Source organism: Teleopsis dalmanni, chromosome 1, assembly GCF_002237135.1.
Source record: "Teleopsis dalmanni isolate 2A chromosome 1, ASM223713v2, whole genome shotgun sequence".
In the NCBI taxonomy this organism is placed as follows: domain Eukaryota; kingdom Metazoa; phylum Arthropoda; class Insecta; order Diptera; family Diopsidae; genus Teleopsis; species Teleopsis dalmanni.
The window spans coordinates 182,345,251-182,365,713 of record NC_051846.1 but is presented as its reverse complement, the minus strand read 5'-3'; the positions used below and the strand labels follow the sequence as shown (position 1 = coordinate 182,365,713).

Sequence of the window (20,463 nt, the reverse complement as noted above, 5' to 3'; positions counted from 1 at the left end):
GTAACCTAAAATTGTAGTAAAAGTGTGAAGCCGCAACAAAAAAATTAAAAAATGAAATACTACTATATATGCACTGTTATTATGTTACTCAGTCATCGTGATCAATTTTTTTATACCAGCTACATTAGTTATTACTCTTTTGTAATAGAATAATATTCGCAGATAATAATAATTCAGATAAACTATAAATTTTAATTCGCGTAAAAAAATTGCAAAAAAATAGGTATGTGTATCAGATAATTAAAAAAATTATAATATATTATTTAGTACTTAAAAAGTTCCTAACAGCAAAAAAATAAAACAAAAACACAAAATATAACTTATAAATAAAATTTATTTTGTCAATTTATACTACTACATAAGCAAATGAAAATTTGGTATTTAGATTAAAAGAAAAACAAATTTGCGTGCAACTTAAACAAGAACTAAGGACAAAATAAATAAGCAATAATAGAGTCACACATAAATAATTATCACAAATTTAATTAAAATTTTTGTTTACAATTATAATTGCTGAATATAGAAATTCTCTAGACTATGAAAGTTTTTGTTAAGTCAGGTCAAGACACAGTTACTAAGGTTCTTTGTTTTTTATCTTCTCTATGGTACATCTCAACTCCTTAACTCCTCGTTTCAGGATAACATCAATTAATATAGCTTTCACATTTTCGTTCACGTTCTACACTCATTTTAACCACTACATACTTTATGGCAGCAGCAACAACATTAATAATATTCATAATTATATTTCATCAAACATTAATTTTTCACTTTTTTGTTTACAATATTTTTTTCCTATCGTTTTATAAATTGTTAACTTGTAGTAAATATTTACTTTCCAGTCTAAAAACTATTTCAGGCTTTTGAAGTTGCTGAGGGTGGTGAAGGCGTCGCTGCCATCGAAACTCCCATTCCGTTTCCAGCTGCCTTTGCAGTACTCTGTTCCAATTGAAGTAGTGCTGCGTTATTATACTGGTTAACTTGTTGCATGCGTGTTGTAACTGAATGGTAGCAAGGACCACACAAACGGACAGGACTGAAAAGTTTTTCATCAGGTAAGGGTGCCCAAAATTCCGAACAATCAGCGCAGAATATTTGACCACAGGACCTAATAGTAATATAGTGAAAATCTTTTATCAAATAAATTGTGTGGGCACATAATTATAGATTTTTTTTATGTTTTTCTTTTTTGATTGAATATTATTATATTTTAAATAATTTTATAAATTCTATATTTTAAAGATATATTATCATTAATTACGATATTAAAAGGTACATTATTTACAAATTTTGAAAACAAGTATGTTTAGTTCCATTATTAAATCTAAAAAAATTTTGATTTTCGCAATTAAATTAACATTTCGAATATAACATAAATAATATAATGGAACTTACGATGTTAATAATATGATAATATTATATTATGAGAATGTTTAAAAATAGTATTTTTTGTACATCTATCTATCTCAATCTAATTTAACTATTAACTATTAATCTAACTATTTAAATTTGTTATTTCCCTTAAAAATATATTCACTACTGAAATTAGTTTTTCATTTTTTTCGAAATCAAAACTATATTTAATATATACGATGGTCCAAGAAATTAAAATAAAAAACACGTATGGGAAGACGGAGCTGCATTTTCAATATTTGCTGAGAAACAGAATTTTTAAAAGTCCCTACACAAAAAAACAAATATATATCAAAAACCGTTAATCTCAGCTAATATAATTATTTTACAGATAGATGATTATAGGTAGATAGAAAATAAATAGATGGATACATATATTTCGTTTCCTGCCACTCTTCGTGTAGTATATTATTTATGTGCACATATATATTTAATTGGATAGATACATTAATAGATAGACAGTCCTTTAAATATCCTTTAATATATTAACCAAATAATCTCTATACTTATTAAATGGGTGCTGAAGTATCTTGATAATTCAAAATTGGTTTTTTTTAGAAAACTTCATTCTTAAAATGTTAATTTTTTTTAATTTGTGTATTATAAGATAATAAGGTATTCAAACCCTTCTAAAGAATTTTCATTCTTTTTCTTGTAAATATGCTTTGAAGCGAGCTGTATATGAGTTTTTTTCAAAATAAATACACGAATTTATTCATTAGTAATAGTTAGGTAACTACTAATCTCTTTATCTCTTATATATACTAACACTTAACTATTTATTGATGCATTCTTAAATAATCTAAAAATAAGTGACTATTTAATAATTAAATTTAACTTACAAAATCTAAGAGTAGGTTAAACACTAATATAAATAAAAGATGCTTTTTACGTGCTTTGTAGCACGTAAAGATATGATAAATGAATATATATATATAGCAATCGATGCTGTAACTCTCAGGTTTTTCCAGTTTTAATTTCTAAACAATTTTGCTGTGATAATTACTATTTTGCAATCTAATACTACAAAGTCACACAATGAATTTCGCTAGCTATTAAATAATACTTTTTCTCATACATACAATATAATTTTCTTGTTGCTAACTGAAGCTACTACACAGCATTGTTTTCAGTTTAGATCAGGTCAATCTAGTTGGAATAGATAAGCTAATTATAGATATGTTAGTCTGATTCCAGATAGGCCTTAAGTTGGGTTTTTTTTTTTTTTTTTGAATTTAATTTTTTGAATTAAACATAATATATATGTACCACTGCTGTTATGTGTGCTATGGTAACATATAATTTCAAATAAATAGTCTTATTTAACCAACTATGTATTACAGATTAATAAAAAAATATTAATAATATTCTTAATATTTTAAGAATAAATAGAGAACAATATTCGAAATACTTGCTAGAAACTTGACCATGTACCCTCTGAATTTGTAAACTAATGGACAATAACAGTTAATATACACAATTAGTTAATTAAAAAAGCTTTATCTTAAACTTTTATATATAAATTTAATTATTTGAATTTTATTTAAAAATTTACAAAGCAAATATTTAAAATATACTGGATTCAAATAAAAACTTAAGCAATAAGGAAGCAAAATTAAAATAAATATGCAAAACGTACACATATAAAGAATATATCACTTAATCACGTTGTCAAAAAAAATATTTGGATTACAGTCGGACAAACCCATATATACATAGATCATTTGACTGGACTACGTACATTGAAAATATGTATTAGAGCCTAAATCTAATGCTTAGAAAAGGAAACTTACAGTTTATGTTAAAGATATTTCGGTGCAAATGTAGTAAATATAGTAGAAGTTTCAAACCACAAAAAATAAATATCTCTATAGCGAGTGATGAATTTCAAAGATTCAACGGATGCAACAATGAAGTAACAATCATATATCTATTGAACAGATCATCTGATTTTTGTGGACATTTGGATCTGTATTTGGATGTCTTATTAAGGATTTATTAAATATTCGTATATCTGCACCTATTGGCACTAGTAATTCGGGCATTAAAATCAGTTAAAAACTCAAAAACTAACATGTAAAAACACCATTTAAGTGATGTTTTTCGTAGCAACCTCATTAAAAAAATAATAATTAATAAAATATGTATTTTACGTAAAGTCAACAAAAAGTTTGTGCTGAAGCGCAAATAAAAATTAGTTTAATTACAATTATTCGGCAGAAAATTGCGAAAACCATCATTTTTTTTATGCATACTTGTCTCATTTTGATGGACTTTAGAGTGCTCTCGGATTTAGAGAATCCCAATTAAATTAATTGGCATACAAATTTTATAGAATAAAGTTAACTGGGATAAGATTTTACTTTTAAATTAATGTAGGATGTATATAGTAGATTTTTATAAATTGTTAACAGTAAATTTAGCGATGAAGTTTAATATAGTAGTTGCATATGTGTATATATATATACATATAGTATTAGAAAATTAACATATAATATATACTTCTCATTCTATATTGAACTTTACTAAACCAAATTACTCTACTTAATTTTAAATACACTAATTTTATCTTTGTTTTTAGAGCTAATATTTTTTCTAAATATATTTCAAAAAGTTTTCTAATATAAACGAAAAAATTAAAAATGCAGTAAAAGCTCTTTGAAGCGTACACCGCTTTAACGCTTCCATTCAAAAGTACGTACTTTTCGTGAAAGTTTTAAATTAGGAGCAATGCACGGTAAAGAGAGATGTCTGTTTAACAACAGAGCTTTTACTATAATAATATTTAGTACAAATTTTAATTTTCCATGAATATGTATGAAAAAAGCAAAAACACGATAAGATATAGATAGAATGCAATTAAACAAAACTCAATTACATACACAACAAGCAAAGCAATTAATTTAGAATAGTTAATTTAAATAAAGGCATTAAGTAAACAAAAGTTGAGTACTAAATTACAGAACTATTTAACTGCTATTATATAATAATTATGTTATAATTAATAATTAATTATAATAATGATAAAAATGAAAAAATGGTATGAATTGGGAAAAAATTTTATAAGTAATATAGCAAATCTTGTAATATTTTTATTCGCACCGGCAATGATGTTTCCGTCTACCAAGCCAAAATTCTGTTTGACAACTTGTGCAACGAGACACTGCATGATCAGGAACCCAAAGAACACTTGTAGCATTTGGCTGTATTGAGGAACTGGCGCATGACGAAGGACCGCTACGATCTTCAACTGCCTCCCACGAACATATCGAGGCATTTTCCACATTATCTAAGGCAGAACACTGTAAATAAATTGAAAAAAAATTTAACTCAATCAACATTATAAAATTATTGCATATTATCAACACAAGAATAACTAAAAATATTATACATGCGATTAATTCAAATCGAAAAGTATTTAAAGAAAACAGAAAAGCATTAGTTCATTATCATCGGCACAGTTCTTTTTGACACATTTTATTGTGTACAGAATACGACATTATTGAATATTGAAAGCAGCCATATATATATTCAATTTTGAAGCAGTAAATCAATTAAAATAATTCAGAATATTGCTTACTTTCTTTGCATAATATATATAAAAATTAACTTTAACAATAATAAATAAAAAGGGTAACACAAATAAATATAAAAATTAAAAATAATTTCTTTTTTCGTGCTCAACTAACCGCTGATATGGAAGAACTTATGCCATCATCAAAATCACAATCGTCGTCATCATTTGAATTATACTCAATACAACTTCTGCGATGTCGTCGATGATGATGATAATGACGATTTGTTTGTTTTAATTTGTTGCATGTTGCACAGAAAACAGGCAGGGAACAATTACAGAAATTATTTCTACTACATTTGGTATTTATAATTTCATCTGCCTTAGATGGTTTTGTTAAAATTAGGAAAATAAGTTGATTTAAATTAAGGAAAATATAAATAAAAGAAATAGAAAAGAAAATTATTTAAATATATATGAAATCTAATCTAAAAAAATAAAATATACAATTAAAATTAATAACAAAATACTCCCAAGAATTATTATTGTTTAAGGTAAAATGTTTAAAAATTACTAATATAAATAAAACTAAAGTAATTTATATATTAAATATAATTTTTAAACTCACCTGCTCCTCATTTGCTGCGGTTGCTGCATTATTGCAATTTGGACAAACCTTTTTTAACAGTGCCATTCGCATATCGTGTATTTCACGTAAGAGAACGTCCTCACGCAACTAAAATTTAGATATAATTATATTATTGTAACATATATTCAAGTTTCTAGGTGAAGCGTATAAGGATACCGATATTTATTTTTAAATTTTAAACTATGCGGATATTGATATTTTATTATTAATGTTAATAGAAAAAAAAATTATAATGATTCAACTTAAAAATTATGTTTTTTTCAACTTAAAAATTAGATAAAATAATTCTAAATTCTTTATTGTTACTGGATATACAAGATTTTTTTTTTTCAGTGATGTCCTTAAAAATTATATTAAGTTCAACAAACCTTATGCTCATGTACAATCTGTTGTAGTCTTATATTCTGTTCGCTTAAAGCATGAGCCAAACCATCTGGGCAGGAAAGCGCAATTTGTGCTCGTTCAGGTAAACCTGGCGGGGTCATAGGAAGTGAACGTACGCCCGGTAATGAAAATCGCGAATTTGTGCTATAAAAAGGTAAAAAGGTAAATATCATAAAATATTTTATTAATCTTACTAACTTACCTCCCATTGATTTGTCTTGTAAAAAATGCTTCACGTCGTGAATTTGATGAAGACGTACGCCTTCTTCTTTGTTGATTGGAGGTAGTTGTAAAAGTTGTGTTATAATATGAATTAGGTGTGTTAGAGGTCGCTACAGTAACGCCATTACTTGGAATAGTCTCACATTTTCCACTTACTGAAATTTCGAGTTTTTGATGTTCTGGTAATATAAGTATACTTTCGTCCATGGAATTAGTTGCAGGAATTTGTGTTACCGATTTAAGAGTTCCATCTGTACTTATTGCTCCTTTACACCCGTAGCTAGTATCATATAATAATACATTCTTGTCTGCGTTATCGCTGATTATATCAACAGATGAAGGCAAATTTGTGGTTTTGCCTAGTGAGTTTAACAAGGCATTAGGACGACAAGTTGGAGTGTGTACTTTAGGTAAAATTTTACTATTTGTGCTGTTGTTATCATTTGATTTTCGCTACATAATTAAATAATCAAAATTATTTATTATTGAGGCATGTTTCTAAAATTTAACTACTTACTTCCTCTTTAATAAATTCCACCGTTGTGTCTAAATTATTTAAGCTAGATTTCACTGAAAATGCATTATTACCATCTGTAATGTCATGACTTTCAGAGTTTGAATGCAGCTGTTGCTTACAAGTAATATTTTGTTGTGAGTTTTCAATTGGCACAAGAGTATCAGTACTAGTATTGACCGAACCGTGCCACATATTATCACCATTTTGACTATCACTATTTGAATTTGCTAAAAATTTATAAATAATTATAAAAAATAAAATAAATAGTTAAAATTTATAAAAAAAAACTTTTATAAGCCTAGTGAATTACCTCCTAAATCTACGCTTCTTAATAAATCTACATTCACGAGTGGTTTCGTTTCATTTGTCGCTCCATTAGTTACAATTTCGAGTATATTTGTTGTGTTGACGATATTATCTTTATTACAAATATTTTCACATGTTGATACAGTCTTGTCAGTAATACAGCTATCAAGTGCGTCTTGTAATTCTGTTTTTGAGGTTAAGACAGCTATGGAACTCGATGGTGCGCATATCATATCATTATCTTTGTACTTATGTGAAATCGTATCAAGTTCACAATTTTTTGTATTTAAATGAAGAACTTGAGGACTAGATAACAATGTTGAGTCATTTGTTAATGTTATATGTGTTTGGTTATTAGTGTTTAATAGAATATCTGTGCTTTGTTGGTGCTGCAACATTTGCTGTTGGTGTTGTACTAACTTCTGCATTGTTTCTTCATAATTTTCATTTGTTTCACTTTCGCTTACATTTAACTTATCAATCTTTTGCCGAATATTCAGAACTTCTTCATCAGGATTATTTAATTCGGTTGTTAGGTTTTGTAGTTTTCTCGTAGTGTCATGTATAAAATTTGCTATAATATCAGGTGAATCTTCACGCTCGGATTGCATATCCGCAATTGAATCATTTTCCGAACTTGACCCAATGATTAAACTGAAATTACAAAAAAAAAATATTAGTTAAATATTTATGCTATAATGTGAACATTGTAATAACCATGCAGCCATTTCGATTACTGATAAGTATTCATCATCAGATGTCTTTAGAAACATCTATTTATTTAATTCTCCGAATCTTACAGACAATTGATGATGGAATATTAACGGCATCGGAAACAGCATTATGATCAGAAAATTTTTTACATTTAATAATTTAGTCACTGTTACCAGTTTTACCATAAAAATATTAAATTATAATTTAGATTAATAATAGATAGCTTTTAATAAATTTTAAATTTCTAATTTTTGGTATAAATTAAAAATAAGCTTAAACTTACTTTGGATCGACAGTCATATTGGGGTCACTAGATCTTCTAGATAATCCGTTTTGAATTATACCAGCACTTATTAAATCACCATAAGATCTCGTCTTAGCCATTGGACCTTCAAAAAAAAAACCTTGTATTAACATAAATGCTTGTATGGCAAAAATAAATAACCTACTTATTGAACCATTTAACCCATCAACATTACAAGATGGAAAATCAATTGAGTTTTGGTTACCCAAACTACCCCAATAAACTTCAGTCCATAAGTATAAATCACGAACATTATGAGCTGGCCATAATACCTTTAAAAAATTTTTAAATATTTAAAAAATATAACTACTATGCAAATTGACTAATAAGATTTTTTTGTATTTATTCACCTTTTCCTTATTAGGCATATACAAAGGATTTTTATACATAGATCCAGACAAAAATGGCCAAACTGAAAACGTACGTTCAAAAACGGAGTTCTCTACGCGTTCTTTTAATGTATTACACAAAAATGTGCCAAATAAACATGAGAGTGAATGTTGTGCTAATTTTATCTGCGATAATAAAAAACAAAAACTTTAATAAATAGAAAGTTAATTTCACATTTAATACAATACTTACCAAATAACCCATGCTAAATTCAAAACTGCATGGAAATTGTTTATGTAACTGATGTACTAAATCTAACCACTGTAAAAATACAGGACATCGTTCATTGAGTTCATCGGAACCAGGTCCATGACCACAACGATCTGCAAATTTATGACCAAAACTCAGCCATTCACGTTCAACTAATACACGAAAACCCTAAATGATACATTAAGATTTTATTTTATTATTGTATTAATGAAATGAACACAGCTACACTTACTTCTACTGTGCGATAGAATGGATCTAAACATAGTTGTGCAGTGGCAACAATTTGTGGAGTCCGATCCCAACCATCTGAACAGTGCACCAAAACAGGACGACCTTTCTTTTCAATTGCGTGACAAACTGTCATTGATGCTGTCAAAAGTCCTGATAAATGTTGTAACCACATAGTTTTTTCCAGTAAAGTAAGCCAACTTAAGATGCATATATATATTTTTAATTTATTATTAATATTTTTAATTGTGCAACTTACTTTGGTACGTCTGCTGGCGAAGCGCATAATTGACGCAGTGCATGAAAACTTTTACGTATAACATGTATATTACCTAAATTCATAAACTCTATCTCTGCACAAGGATAATATTCGATACACTCGCAACCGCCACCACGTGCACGATTCGTTACAGCTGAAGTATAACTACGTGCATCAACAATTAAAACTTTCTATAATGAATTAATATAATTTAAGTTATGCTCATTATTTTATTAGTAGATTCACTTACTCTCACTTCATCAAACGCCACCTCCTCGTGACTATCATCTGGACTGGTTGGTGAGTTTTCACCGGAAGGAATTGGACAATTACCAGATTTTGTTTGTAAAAGTCTGCGACTCTGTTCACCTCTATCAAAAGCACATGCATCAGCTAAAGCTTTAAGTAGTTGTTCATCCTTGGCATTGCGCCAGCCAAGCCAACCAACTTCAGGTTGACTGCAACGAGCTATAACAGCGCCAGATCGCCGATGACGCCAAACAACTGCAGGCAACCGCCTTGATCCGCGAAAATTTGCCACTATATTAAGGGTATCATCTGAGATGCAACAGGGAACAAGTATTTTTTGTGGGTACGATGGGCATAATTTAAAATCTGCATTTGCATTCGATATGCGCCAAGAACCATTTACATCAAATCCTAACCGCTCTACTTCACGCATAAAATCTTCCTCATATTGTGCGGATCTTTGCAAACGTTCTGAATAATCAGGAGCTGAACATACAGAAGAAGGCGGGTTTTCAATACTGCCATTATTTGCTGAATTACCACAATTGATACTGTCATATGTCCATGAATAGAAAGGAAATGCAAACAGTGATTCTAATGTTTCTGGTATTCCAACAGAATTTTGAATTCGACGTTGCCATTCTGAGCATTGTTCTGCCGTCTCAAAGGAACATTTTACTGTGCTTGCATCTTTACAATTTATGATAAGGTGAAATAGATCTCGGCACTGTGCCGACTCAATTAGTCCAAGTGGTACAGAAGTTTCAGAGTTATTTGAATTCTTAAGTAAAAATATACGATAATTCGATAGTGCTAGTACACCATCATCGGTGCGACCCAAATATCTTACTGATTCTCCAGCAACTTATAATTAAAAAACAAACATAAATTAACATTGTATTATGAAATTTATTTAATATACCTACGTTCTTGAAATGGGACAACCAATTGTGTATCTTCTTTTTCCATTTGTTGTTTAGGAAATAGTTCAGCAGCTCGAATCATGCAAAGTGATTGAGGAGGCGATCCATCGGATCCCTCCATTTATCTAGATAAACAAAAAAATAAAAAATTAATTAACAGATTATTTAAAGATTATATAAATTATGTATATGATGTGAAGTTGAATTTATAGTAACAAAATAATAAAACAAACTTTTAAATATAGGTCAAAGTTGCACCATGTACTGGCAGGTTAATTGTCGAAAATATTGATAAAATCATCGAAATTGTCAAGTGCTGACAGTCGCACTGTTTCGATTGCCCAAGATGTAAAGATTGCACAAACAACCATTGCATGTTTGGAACCATTTGAATAAGGCTGAATACAAAAAGAAACTCGATGTATGAGTTAACGCAAAAAGACCTCATAGACCCATATTTCCATCTACAAATCGCAACAAAATCGATCCATTTCTGAAGCGGTTACTGACTGGTAATGAAAAATTATCCTAAAGATCACTTACGATAACGCCAAACGGAAACGGTCGTGGTCGTAACGCGGTGAGCTGGCAGTAACGGTGACCAAGCCAAGATTGATAGTCGTCAGAAAGGTTTTCCTGTACGTTCGGTGGAATTGACAGTGAATCATCTACTATGTGTTGCTTTCCTACTGCAAAACTCTTAATTCAGAACTGTACTGTCAACAATTGGATTGTTAAATTGTCTAAAGGAAGCAATCGCTCAGAAACGGCCAGCTTTGGAAAATAGAAAAATAAATTGTGTTCCATCAAAACAACGCCAGGCCACCAAAAGTTCCGGGAGCTTGGCTTGAGAGTTCTTATACATTCACCTTATAGTTTAGACCTGCTACCAAGTGATTACCATCTGTTCCCATGTTTCTGTTCATGTCGAAAGATTTTTCTTGTAAAAATTCGCTTCAAGAGAAGCTTGTAAAAATCGACTATCTTAACATTTTGTTAATAGGAACGAGGACTTCTATGAGAGAGGCATAATGAAATTACCTTCAAAATGGTAACAAGTTAGCGAACAAAACAGCATATATTTACCCTAAATCCGATCATTCTAACTATGGTAAATAATTTCATACAAAAATAATATCTTTCTTTTTACTACACCTATTATATGCTTACAAAAATGACGAAAACCTACAAAGAAAGACTGATAATTCTCCACCAGTATTGACTCTTTGAACACACAAAATTAGCAACCAATGGGTCATTCACCTTACAGTCCTGATATGGTATATTACATATGATATTGCATATTTTAGTAGAAACTGGTAATTATACAACAACAAATACATTTCAAACCCGGTTTTATTAATTTCTTTTACTATATAATTTGTTATTGTTACCGTTATATAGGTACACTATATACAAGTCTCTCTCTCTCTCTCGTTAAAAGAGAGCTGATAGCTTTAAGCTTAGATTTAACTTTAGATTTAATCAACTTTAAGAATACAATTTAAATAATATAATATAAGAACGTAACTAATAATTTTAATAACAGAAAATTAAATGCTTTGTATTCACTAATTAGCAAGATAATTAATAAATATTATTATATTTAATAATATATTAATATATTTGATATATAGTTTAGATTATATCGGCGATCCCTAATGGATCAATTGTGTTACTGTATACGTAGAGAAAAAAAACTGAGGGCTAAAAACCACCTAAAACCTTTGGCGAAACCTAAAATGGTATTTAGTTTGTAATTGATCAAAATTTTCAAGAAAGGGCGAGTGGTGAGTCTCCGCCGTGCATGAATTGGTCAACAACACAGGAGATGAGATCCACTCCTATCGTCTTCCCCACAGATGCGACAGGTTTATTTGAAATATTTGATATATATTATTTAAGTATTACCTTTTTGTATAATAAAACCTTTGTTTATTCACAGTAAAAATTTATTTTTTAAAACAATTTACATTAAAAAACTTTAAGCAAGAAATAAAGGCTTAAAAGCACAACTGTTTCTTTGATAAACAACAATCACAATAACATTACTATAAGGAGATACTTTATATTTAAGTAAATAAAAGCGTAATATATACTTTAAATTAACTTTGTCATACTTCTTGAGTTTTGTATGTTTGTATGTGCTGTTCAGGAGTATTAACTTGCAATTACCATAATAAGCCGGTGTGCGTATACTGATTCGTATCTTGCGAACACAGGTCGGTCGATGACAATTTATTAATTGAGCCTACGAACGCCTATATAGACTTTTAGCTTATTAAAGCCGGAGGAAGGACAAAGGAACCTTTAACTTAATGGTTGAGAAGTTAACTGCGCAATAAAGCGCAGTTAAGTGAGCTGTTAATGACAATTACGGCACGAATAAAAGCAAAATGTTTTAATCACATAAACAAAGTCACAACAACACAACAAAAGGACAATAAAAACGTATGCCAACGAAGGAGCAAAAAATAATAAACAAAAGTGAAAAGTAGAAAAGTACTTCAATATAATAACAAAGCATACGAATAAGAAAATACACAGCAACTTTCACTTTTCCACATGGCCAATGAAAATTTCATCAATGAAAAATCAATTAAATTCAATTAAGTTCAACAAGGACTTGTACGGATACCAAACGAAAAAAAAACGAAAAAAGGAATGTAATTGAAAAAAAAAATATATATGAAAATTAGTTGAAAAAAGGAGCAAAAGTTTTGAGTACATACAGCAATTTAATTATTATTAAAAAAAAAATAGCAGATTTTGCTAAAAAAAAAAAGCAATCAAATTTGCATATTTCTGTAGCCAATTTTATAATTACACAAAAATTACACACAAACAAATTATGACACAAACACACATGTACAAAAAGACACAATTTTTTATTTAATTTCATCGAAGAAAAAAATTTTATTTAATTTCATCGAAGAAAAAATTTATAATTTTTTAATAAAATTTTTATTTTTATACCAATTTTTTGCTTTGTAGCTTTTTATTGTGGTTCGTTGGAATAACTTTTGTAGCCTTGAAAATGTCACAAAAAATATACACAAATATTGATAAACATATGCAGTAAAAATGCCGATTGCAAATAAAATGCCGCCTGATATACAGATATACACAATCTTGAATTTACCGATATAAACGGCATATATTTTTATATATAATAAATAAGATAATTTATATTAAAAGCAGTGTATGAAACGCGAAAACCAAACAAAAAAACATAAAACAAAATAAAAAATTCACTGCTTGGTTGTGTCACTTTTGCTTTCGAAGCACTTTCACTTATAAATGCAACGCAACTAACAAGAAAATTATTAAACGATTGTGTATAAAAACATTTAAATTATGAAACCACACGCCGACCTACCGCAAGGAACACCGTTAATTGGCACGTCGTAATACACTCACAGAAACGCACAAATACTCATTAAAAAAATATTCAAATCAACAGAAAAAAAAAGAAAAGAAAAATAAATAAATAGTTTTAGCAGTGTACGCGATGAGAAGTGAACCTGTGCGTGCGCCAAGTTCTACTAATGTTCGTGGATACGAAGAACAACAAACAGCAAACAGCAAACGCCAGCTAAAATCGTATGAAGACTTCAAACTACGACTAATTACGACAAAACCAACAGAGATGACAATGACTACTTTACTTGCTTCATCGCAACATTGTACAATTATTCTTGATTTTCATATTGTGAAGAAACAAAGCAAAACAGACTAAATAAATACAAACATAAATAGAAACAAACATACACAAAAAGACCTTATACATTGGAAGAAAAATTTTTTTTTTCAAATATTTGTATTTATTATAGATAATCTTACGCAAACCGACTCAACCATGCAATTCCACAGACCGGAGCCATTCGTCTGCGATATTCATTCGTCCACTACTAAGAATCTAATTAATACCATGTTTCCACCAAACTCTCATTTAGGCAGTTTAGCTCCATAAGGCCACTAATGAAAATAATTTACCATATAAATAGCTTTTATATAAATGACCTTCATCATCATCAACATCAGCGTTTTAGCTCGGGGTGAGCTTTAGCCGCATCAACTAAATTTCTCTTGATCTCCTCAGTTTTCTAATGCCGTTGGACAGACACGTTGTTGAGCCATCTTATACGTGGCCTAGCTCTGCTGCAGTCGTAATACAGCGTGAAATGGAGTATTCGCTTTTATAGACTATCATCCGGCATTCTCATGACACGAACTTTACAGCATCTTCACCGTTACAAAGTTGCAATACCTCTGTGCCGACGAAGTTCTATGTGGTTCAGGCGGTTGGGACTATAAATCTTATTCAGCACCTTCATTTTGAAAGCTCTGATTTGATTTAAGTACAATTTTCGGCCCCGTAACATAATACCGGACAGACGATTGCCTTGTAAGTGTGTAGTTTAAAGCTTCTAGTAACATTTTTAGATTTGAAGATTTTTGTGTGTCCGTAATAACTTCTATTCGCTACCACAATTCTAACGTGGATAGAAATTCTAATGTCATAATTGTTATTAATGAAGACATCCAGATATTTGCTGCTTTCGACTTCTTCAAAAGAAGAAGAATGGGTTCTAAAATTCGGCTGTACTTTTTTCTTCCAACCCTCTTGTATTTAGTTTTGTTCTCAATAATGTTCAGTCTTATAACCTTAGCTTTGTGTTATAAGTCGACGAATTTTCTTTCATATAGTGCAGTGATCTGCTTAAAATCGCTACGGTGTCTGCTTAGTTAATAGTCAGTGATGTTTTGTTGAATCGGTTCCCTGTTACCACAAACGACTTAATATCATCGTGAAGCACTATGTTGAAAATGATGGTTGTGTTTCACAATTAAACTCTTAGTTGTTTAATTTGCTTTGAAAGCAAGAACAAATCTGTTTTTGATGTAAATGTGCCCATGACACTCTACCTAATATAGGCCTTAATCAGTTTACGTTAATAGAAACGACCAAAACTTAGTTTCATTAATATAAATAGTTTTAGTTCTCAGTGAGAATATCATATAACGAGTCCCTTAACTCCTTAACCTGTAATACCAACACTACAAGATCGATCAAACAATTTTAGAGTAATCTACCTGATGTATTTTTTAGAAATTCATATGAATATAGAATGAAATTATACTTTATTTGTGAAGACATATAAAACAGTTGTCAATTTAGGATAAACTTGCTATTCTAGCAAAATACCTAGTATTATAAATTAATCTCGAGTGTTATACATTTTGCTCGAGATTTACCAAATGGAAAAGAAAATTGCACTAAAAGTGAATCTCGAATGAAAAAGCTACCCTAGATTTATCAATCGAAAATGGGATATATAATCTTTATAGTAAGTAGCTGATTCATTTTTTGATAACAAAAAAGAGACGGTTTTCACCAGCAGTACAGAGCTTAAGTTCTGGTTACCTATCTACCACCTTAACCTATAATAATATTAAAACAACATCCAATGTATCAGAATGTTATTTTTGTTTTGTAGAGGATATAACTTGTTATCTTTTCACTTTTTTCTGACACAGGAACAAAGATACTAAAGCATTAGCTATTACCCTCCGTCTGGCCTATTTAAAACTAAATAAAATCATTTTATTTAATTATAAATTTTAAATCTTCATCATTTTGAAGTTTTTGTCAATTAGTCGATAAGTGGTAACTGGTTCTCTTGGATATTGCCCTTATTAAAATTCATATTTATATATATTTTACTGTTTAAAAAATTAATGGATATCGACTTGTTTTTTTGTCCTTCAATTAAATTCATCTCACTAGCTAAAATGCAGTTTTTGTTTTTTAATTTTATTATTTTAATTTAACAATTAATTGAATAATTTTCCATTTTATAAACAGCTCATGCAGCCAAAGAAATTTTTTAGGTCATTTTTATTATTTTATGACCATAACTGTCATCATCAGCACTTGCATTAGGAAGGGCAGAGAACTGCAGTAAAGGTCACATGCAAAAATATGTTAAAAGGTGTCAGAGGGACAAAATAAATAACATTTTAACTGATGATGCAATATTTTTATACATTACATTACATTAAATGTCTGCAAATTAGTAATTGTTTTATTATTATTGATATTTGATAAAATTTTTATATAGCACTGAATAAACAAATTTATTCAGATACCACAAATTAATAAATAAATTTTTATTATTTTCTTTTTTGAGTTTAATTACCCAAATATACTGCACTTAGTGCAAATTAGTGGTTTCGAAAGATTACATTAATTATTTAAATTGAAAATACCATAACTTCTAGTTCAATTGAATATATTGAAGAATATATTCAAGTTTAATTTTCTAATTAAAGTCTTCTGGAAAAATAATAGTTTTCACTTTCATTGAGTCTCAGTATATGCATTTCATTATCTTATCAGTAATATTTTTAAATATTTCAACATCAACATTAACATTAACTTATTTACACACTTTTGCTGCATTGTGATTGTTGTAAAAAACAAAAAACCAATTTAATTTTAGATTTATAATGAGAAATAAATGACTATATAATATGTAATACAATGTATTGTTATTAAATAAACAGATAATTAATATTATAATCTAAAGAATTTTATTATTTATATTACTATGATAACCTAAAACCTTACGCTTGGTTTTCTAACACAAGTTGGATATAAGCTTGACCTACTTAGAGAACATCATACCTTGTGTATACTAGTATTAAAAAGAAATATAATTAAAACATCAAATACAAATAATAACAATATTTAATTAAATGCTATAATTTAATGGTTTAACTCTTTTTAATATACATTATTAACTAATATGTCTAAAGATGAAAGCTTCAATAGAAACTTTTAATTATCATATATAACATTAGCTTCCATGCTTCCAATTATAGAAAACTCTATAATAATTATATTTATTAATATATCTTAAATATATTTGATTATTTTATTTATTTATTTGTGAGTTAACATTAAAATGAATTTTAAAGTTAACTAAGAATAAGAATTACAAAACTACCATAGTTATTAGTTATATACTTTATGAACAATTACAACTAATAAAAAATATTATACTTAAAAAAATAGTTCAAGAATAAACTTAAACGATTATAAAAATCTGCCCCATTATTATTAGTTAATATTTAATTAATATGATGATCTTCAATAAGAAATCTACCCCATTGTTATTAGTTTATATTGGATAATTATGATGATATGCATACAACAAACATATAATTAAGAAGTTAGCGAGCTATGGAACTATTTCACTTAGTACATCATATTTCACAGCACGAATTTTAATGGAAATACCGATCCTTAGTCAATATTTATAGTGTGACTTAGATTCGGAAAGCAAAATTTTAATCACGAATGAAAATTATTGTTTGTTCTATAGTAGTCGGGGACAAAATAATAGGTTTAGTTATACCGGCGATCCTAAGAATCCTCTTAGGCCCATTGGTTCAAATATTGTGAATCACATAATACTGACATTGTAATATTATTGTGTAATACCACAGTACAAATCTGGAGCAGTGAATAATAATAGTTTATAATTGGAATAATTGGAATTTTAATCATATTCATCTTCTTACAACAGAAGGAAGACACTAAGAGTGCCAAAAAATGGTAATTTGACTTAAGAAACTGAAATCGAGAATCTTATTAATAAAAGAAAAAATTAGAGAAAAAATTATTTAAGCGACCATAAGTTTTTTGTTTTTTATTTTTATAAATTCAAAACGGTTTAAATAACGGTGATTTATAAACAAAAATAAAGAAATATATTTGGTTCCGTATTTGAATCTAAATGATGCCTTACTCTCCGTACAGTATTTTCATATTTAGGCTTTTAACATTACAAGTGGTTGTGTTGATAAGTGAAATGCAACAACAAAATGTACAGTATTTGCAATTTTGATGAAGGTTATGTACAAAAGGGTACAGTAATAAAACAAAATATATTTAAACAAATTCTTATAAATAATACTAGAAGAGTAAAAAAACATCAGATTATACAGTTTTTTAAACAGTATACAGTAAAAAAAAAAAGAATACATATATATATTTATTTCAACTATGGTATCAGGATTTTAACAGAGGTCATAATTTATCGATCATAAAGTTCATCTTCATGGAATAAAATGACGCATATTTCATTTCAAATATTTGAGTACTAACAAAAAGCTATATGTTTTCTTTATAAGACCAATTTAATACCAATTTAAATCTAATATCTTATATTAAATATAAGTACATTTTTATAAATATATTAACAAATTTTTTCTGTATACAGAAAATGTAAAGCAAAACTAAATGTACTTTTTCTTTCGCCTTCAGCCGAACAGCTGAAAAATGTTTTTATTTTCTTCGTTTTTGTTCATATTCTTGTTTGTACAGACCTTAATTTTCTATACTAAAATGTACAATAAAAAATAAAAGGTAAATAAAATATGGAAACGAAACAAATAACAATAACAAAATTAACATCTTCATATGAGAAAAAGCAACAATGAAAGATTTAATGACAATGCAAAATTTGTGATATTTGCGTAATGTACAAAGATTTCAATATAAAGAACAAAAAATATATGTTTTGTTATGACTAAAAAGTTATATCAATAAATTTAAATAAAAGTTTTTGTTCAATTTGATCTTTCTTTGACATTGTTCATTGCCTTTAACAAGATAAATAAGTGTAATTATATTCGAATTCTATCAAAATGCAGAGAAAAAAAAATTATTTTTTATATGTATATTACGGTATTATTTACCAAAAATAACGGACGAAATATTTTTTAAAATGACCTTTAAAAAACAGAAATTTACTTTTGTAATTTAGTATTATATTCCAAAATTTTTTGTTAAATAGTATTAAAAATTTAATATATATGAGAATTCACAGACTTACAAATTAGTTAAAATAAGGAAAATTTCCTTCAATTAAAAATAAATAATTTCAACAAATTTTTTATTCAAAGTTTAAACTAGACCACTGAAAATTTAAAACAATTTATTTATAAAACAATTGCATTTCTCCATGCGAAAACCGGCAATGTAAGTCCAAAGTTCATAGTTAATGCGTTAAACAAATTTACTGTTTTCGTTTATAAATAAAAACGGTATAAAAAGAAATTTGGTTATATGTGCAGAGCAACAATATTTTATTTTTTTTATTTTAAGCTTAACACCTTAAAAAATTATTTACCTGTTATTTATATTATTCAGTACCGTTTCGACAAAAACGCACAAAAACTAAAACAGTAGATTGACAACCTTTTTTCAATAAATTAAATTCAACACCAGGGTTTTTTTTTTAATTTTTAACTTTTATTAACTTTAGTTTTTTGGGGGAAAGCTACTTAAAAAATTTGTTTCATTTTTATAACTTTTTTCATTTTCTACTTTAATGCACTTCTTGTCCGCTTTTATGGTATTTCTGTTACGAATATAGTGGAAAAGTAAAACTTGTTTTATTTTTTATATTCTCATATAATTTTTTGTTCTCCGCTTTGTTGAGCTTTCTTTGTTTCCAATGCGAAAAAATTTTAAACTCCTTTTTTTCGATCTTTTCAAATAATTTCTAATAAACTTTTCTATGTTATTCTGCTCAAATAACTTTCTTGTGAATATAATTGAATAATTTATGTTAAAAATTTCGTAATTTTAATTATTTTTAATAAAGCAATCAGAATGATTGAAACATCCGTGACACAATGAAAAGAACTGAATTATATTGAAAAATGGTTGCCAACGCTAATAATAATATTGTAACAATGTTGCCTTTTCTTAGGAGTTAGTTAAAAAATCCCTTTAAAAGTTTTTTTTTTTTATGGAATGAGTACTTTTAATATAACTAAAATGCATATAGAAGTTATTATTATGCATTTATATAAAATATAACATGCCATATATAAATTTATATACGATATATAAAATAAAACATCCCTTAGTCACATATATTTATTGTTACTTGTTTGTAAATTGTATGTATAAATTATATATACTAAATAGTGCTAGATGGCGTGTGCGGAATTTGCAAAAAACGTACAACTTTAAACCTCGACAACTCAAAATATATGTTTATCGAAAATCTATTGGAGAATGCATTGCAAAATCAACGCAGCTAGGAAACCGGAGTAGCGCGAAATTACGTGTGCAATATTTTATGGTAAAATTAAAATTG

The 20,463-nt window shown here is 28.1% G+C and overlaps 1 protein-coding gene across 4 annotated transcripts; it reads right to left on the bottom strand.

The window, feature by feature from the left end:
• Positions 1-463: 463 nt before the first annotated feature.
• Positions 464-19,963, bottom strand: LOC119670579 (myotubularin-related protein 3). 4 transcript variants are annotated; one of them, XM_038080885.1, is made up of 16 exons: positions 19,486-19,962; positions 10,286-10,407; positions 9,361-10,223; positions 9,111-9,301; positions 8,856-9,051; positions 8,606-8,791; positions 8,374-8,538; positions 8,169-8,295; positions 8,003-8,108; positions 7,010-7,659; positions 6,700-6,926; positions 6,163-6,635; positions 5,945-6,104; positions 5,556-5,663; positions 4,516-4,715; positions 464-1,108 (listed from the first exon to the last, which is right to left on the bottom strand). In XM_038080885.1, the coding sequence occupies exons 2-16, from the start codon at positions 10,401-10,403 to the stop codon at positions 856-858; spliced, it is 4,023 nt and encodes a 1,340-aa protein (XP_037936813.1). In that variant the 5' UTR covers positions 10,404-10,407; positions 19,486-19,962; the 3' UTR covers positions 464-855. The 4 variants fall into 4 exon arrangements, with proteins under 4 accessions (XP_037936813.1, XP_037936810.1, XP_037936812.1 ...); XM_038080882.1 differs by having other exon boundaries at positions 8,003-8,295; positions 19,486-19,963; XM_038080884.1 differs by lacking the exon at positions 19,486-19,962 and adding an exon at positions 13,662-13,800 and having other exon boundaries at positions 8,003-8,295.
• Positions 19,964-20,463: the final 500 nt, after the last annotated feature.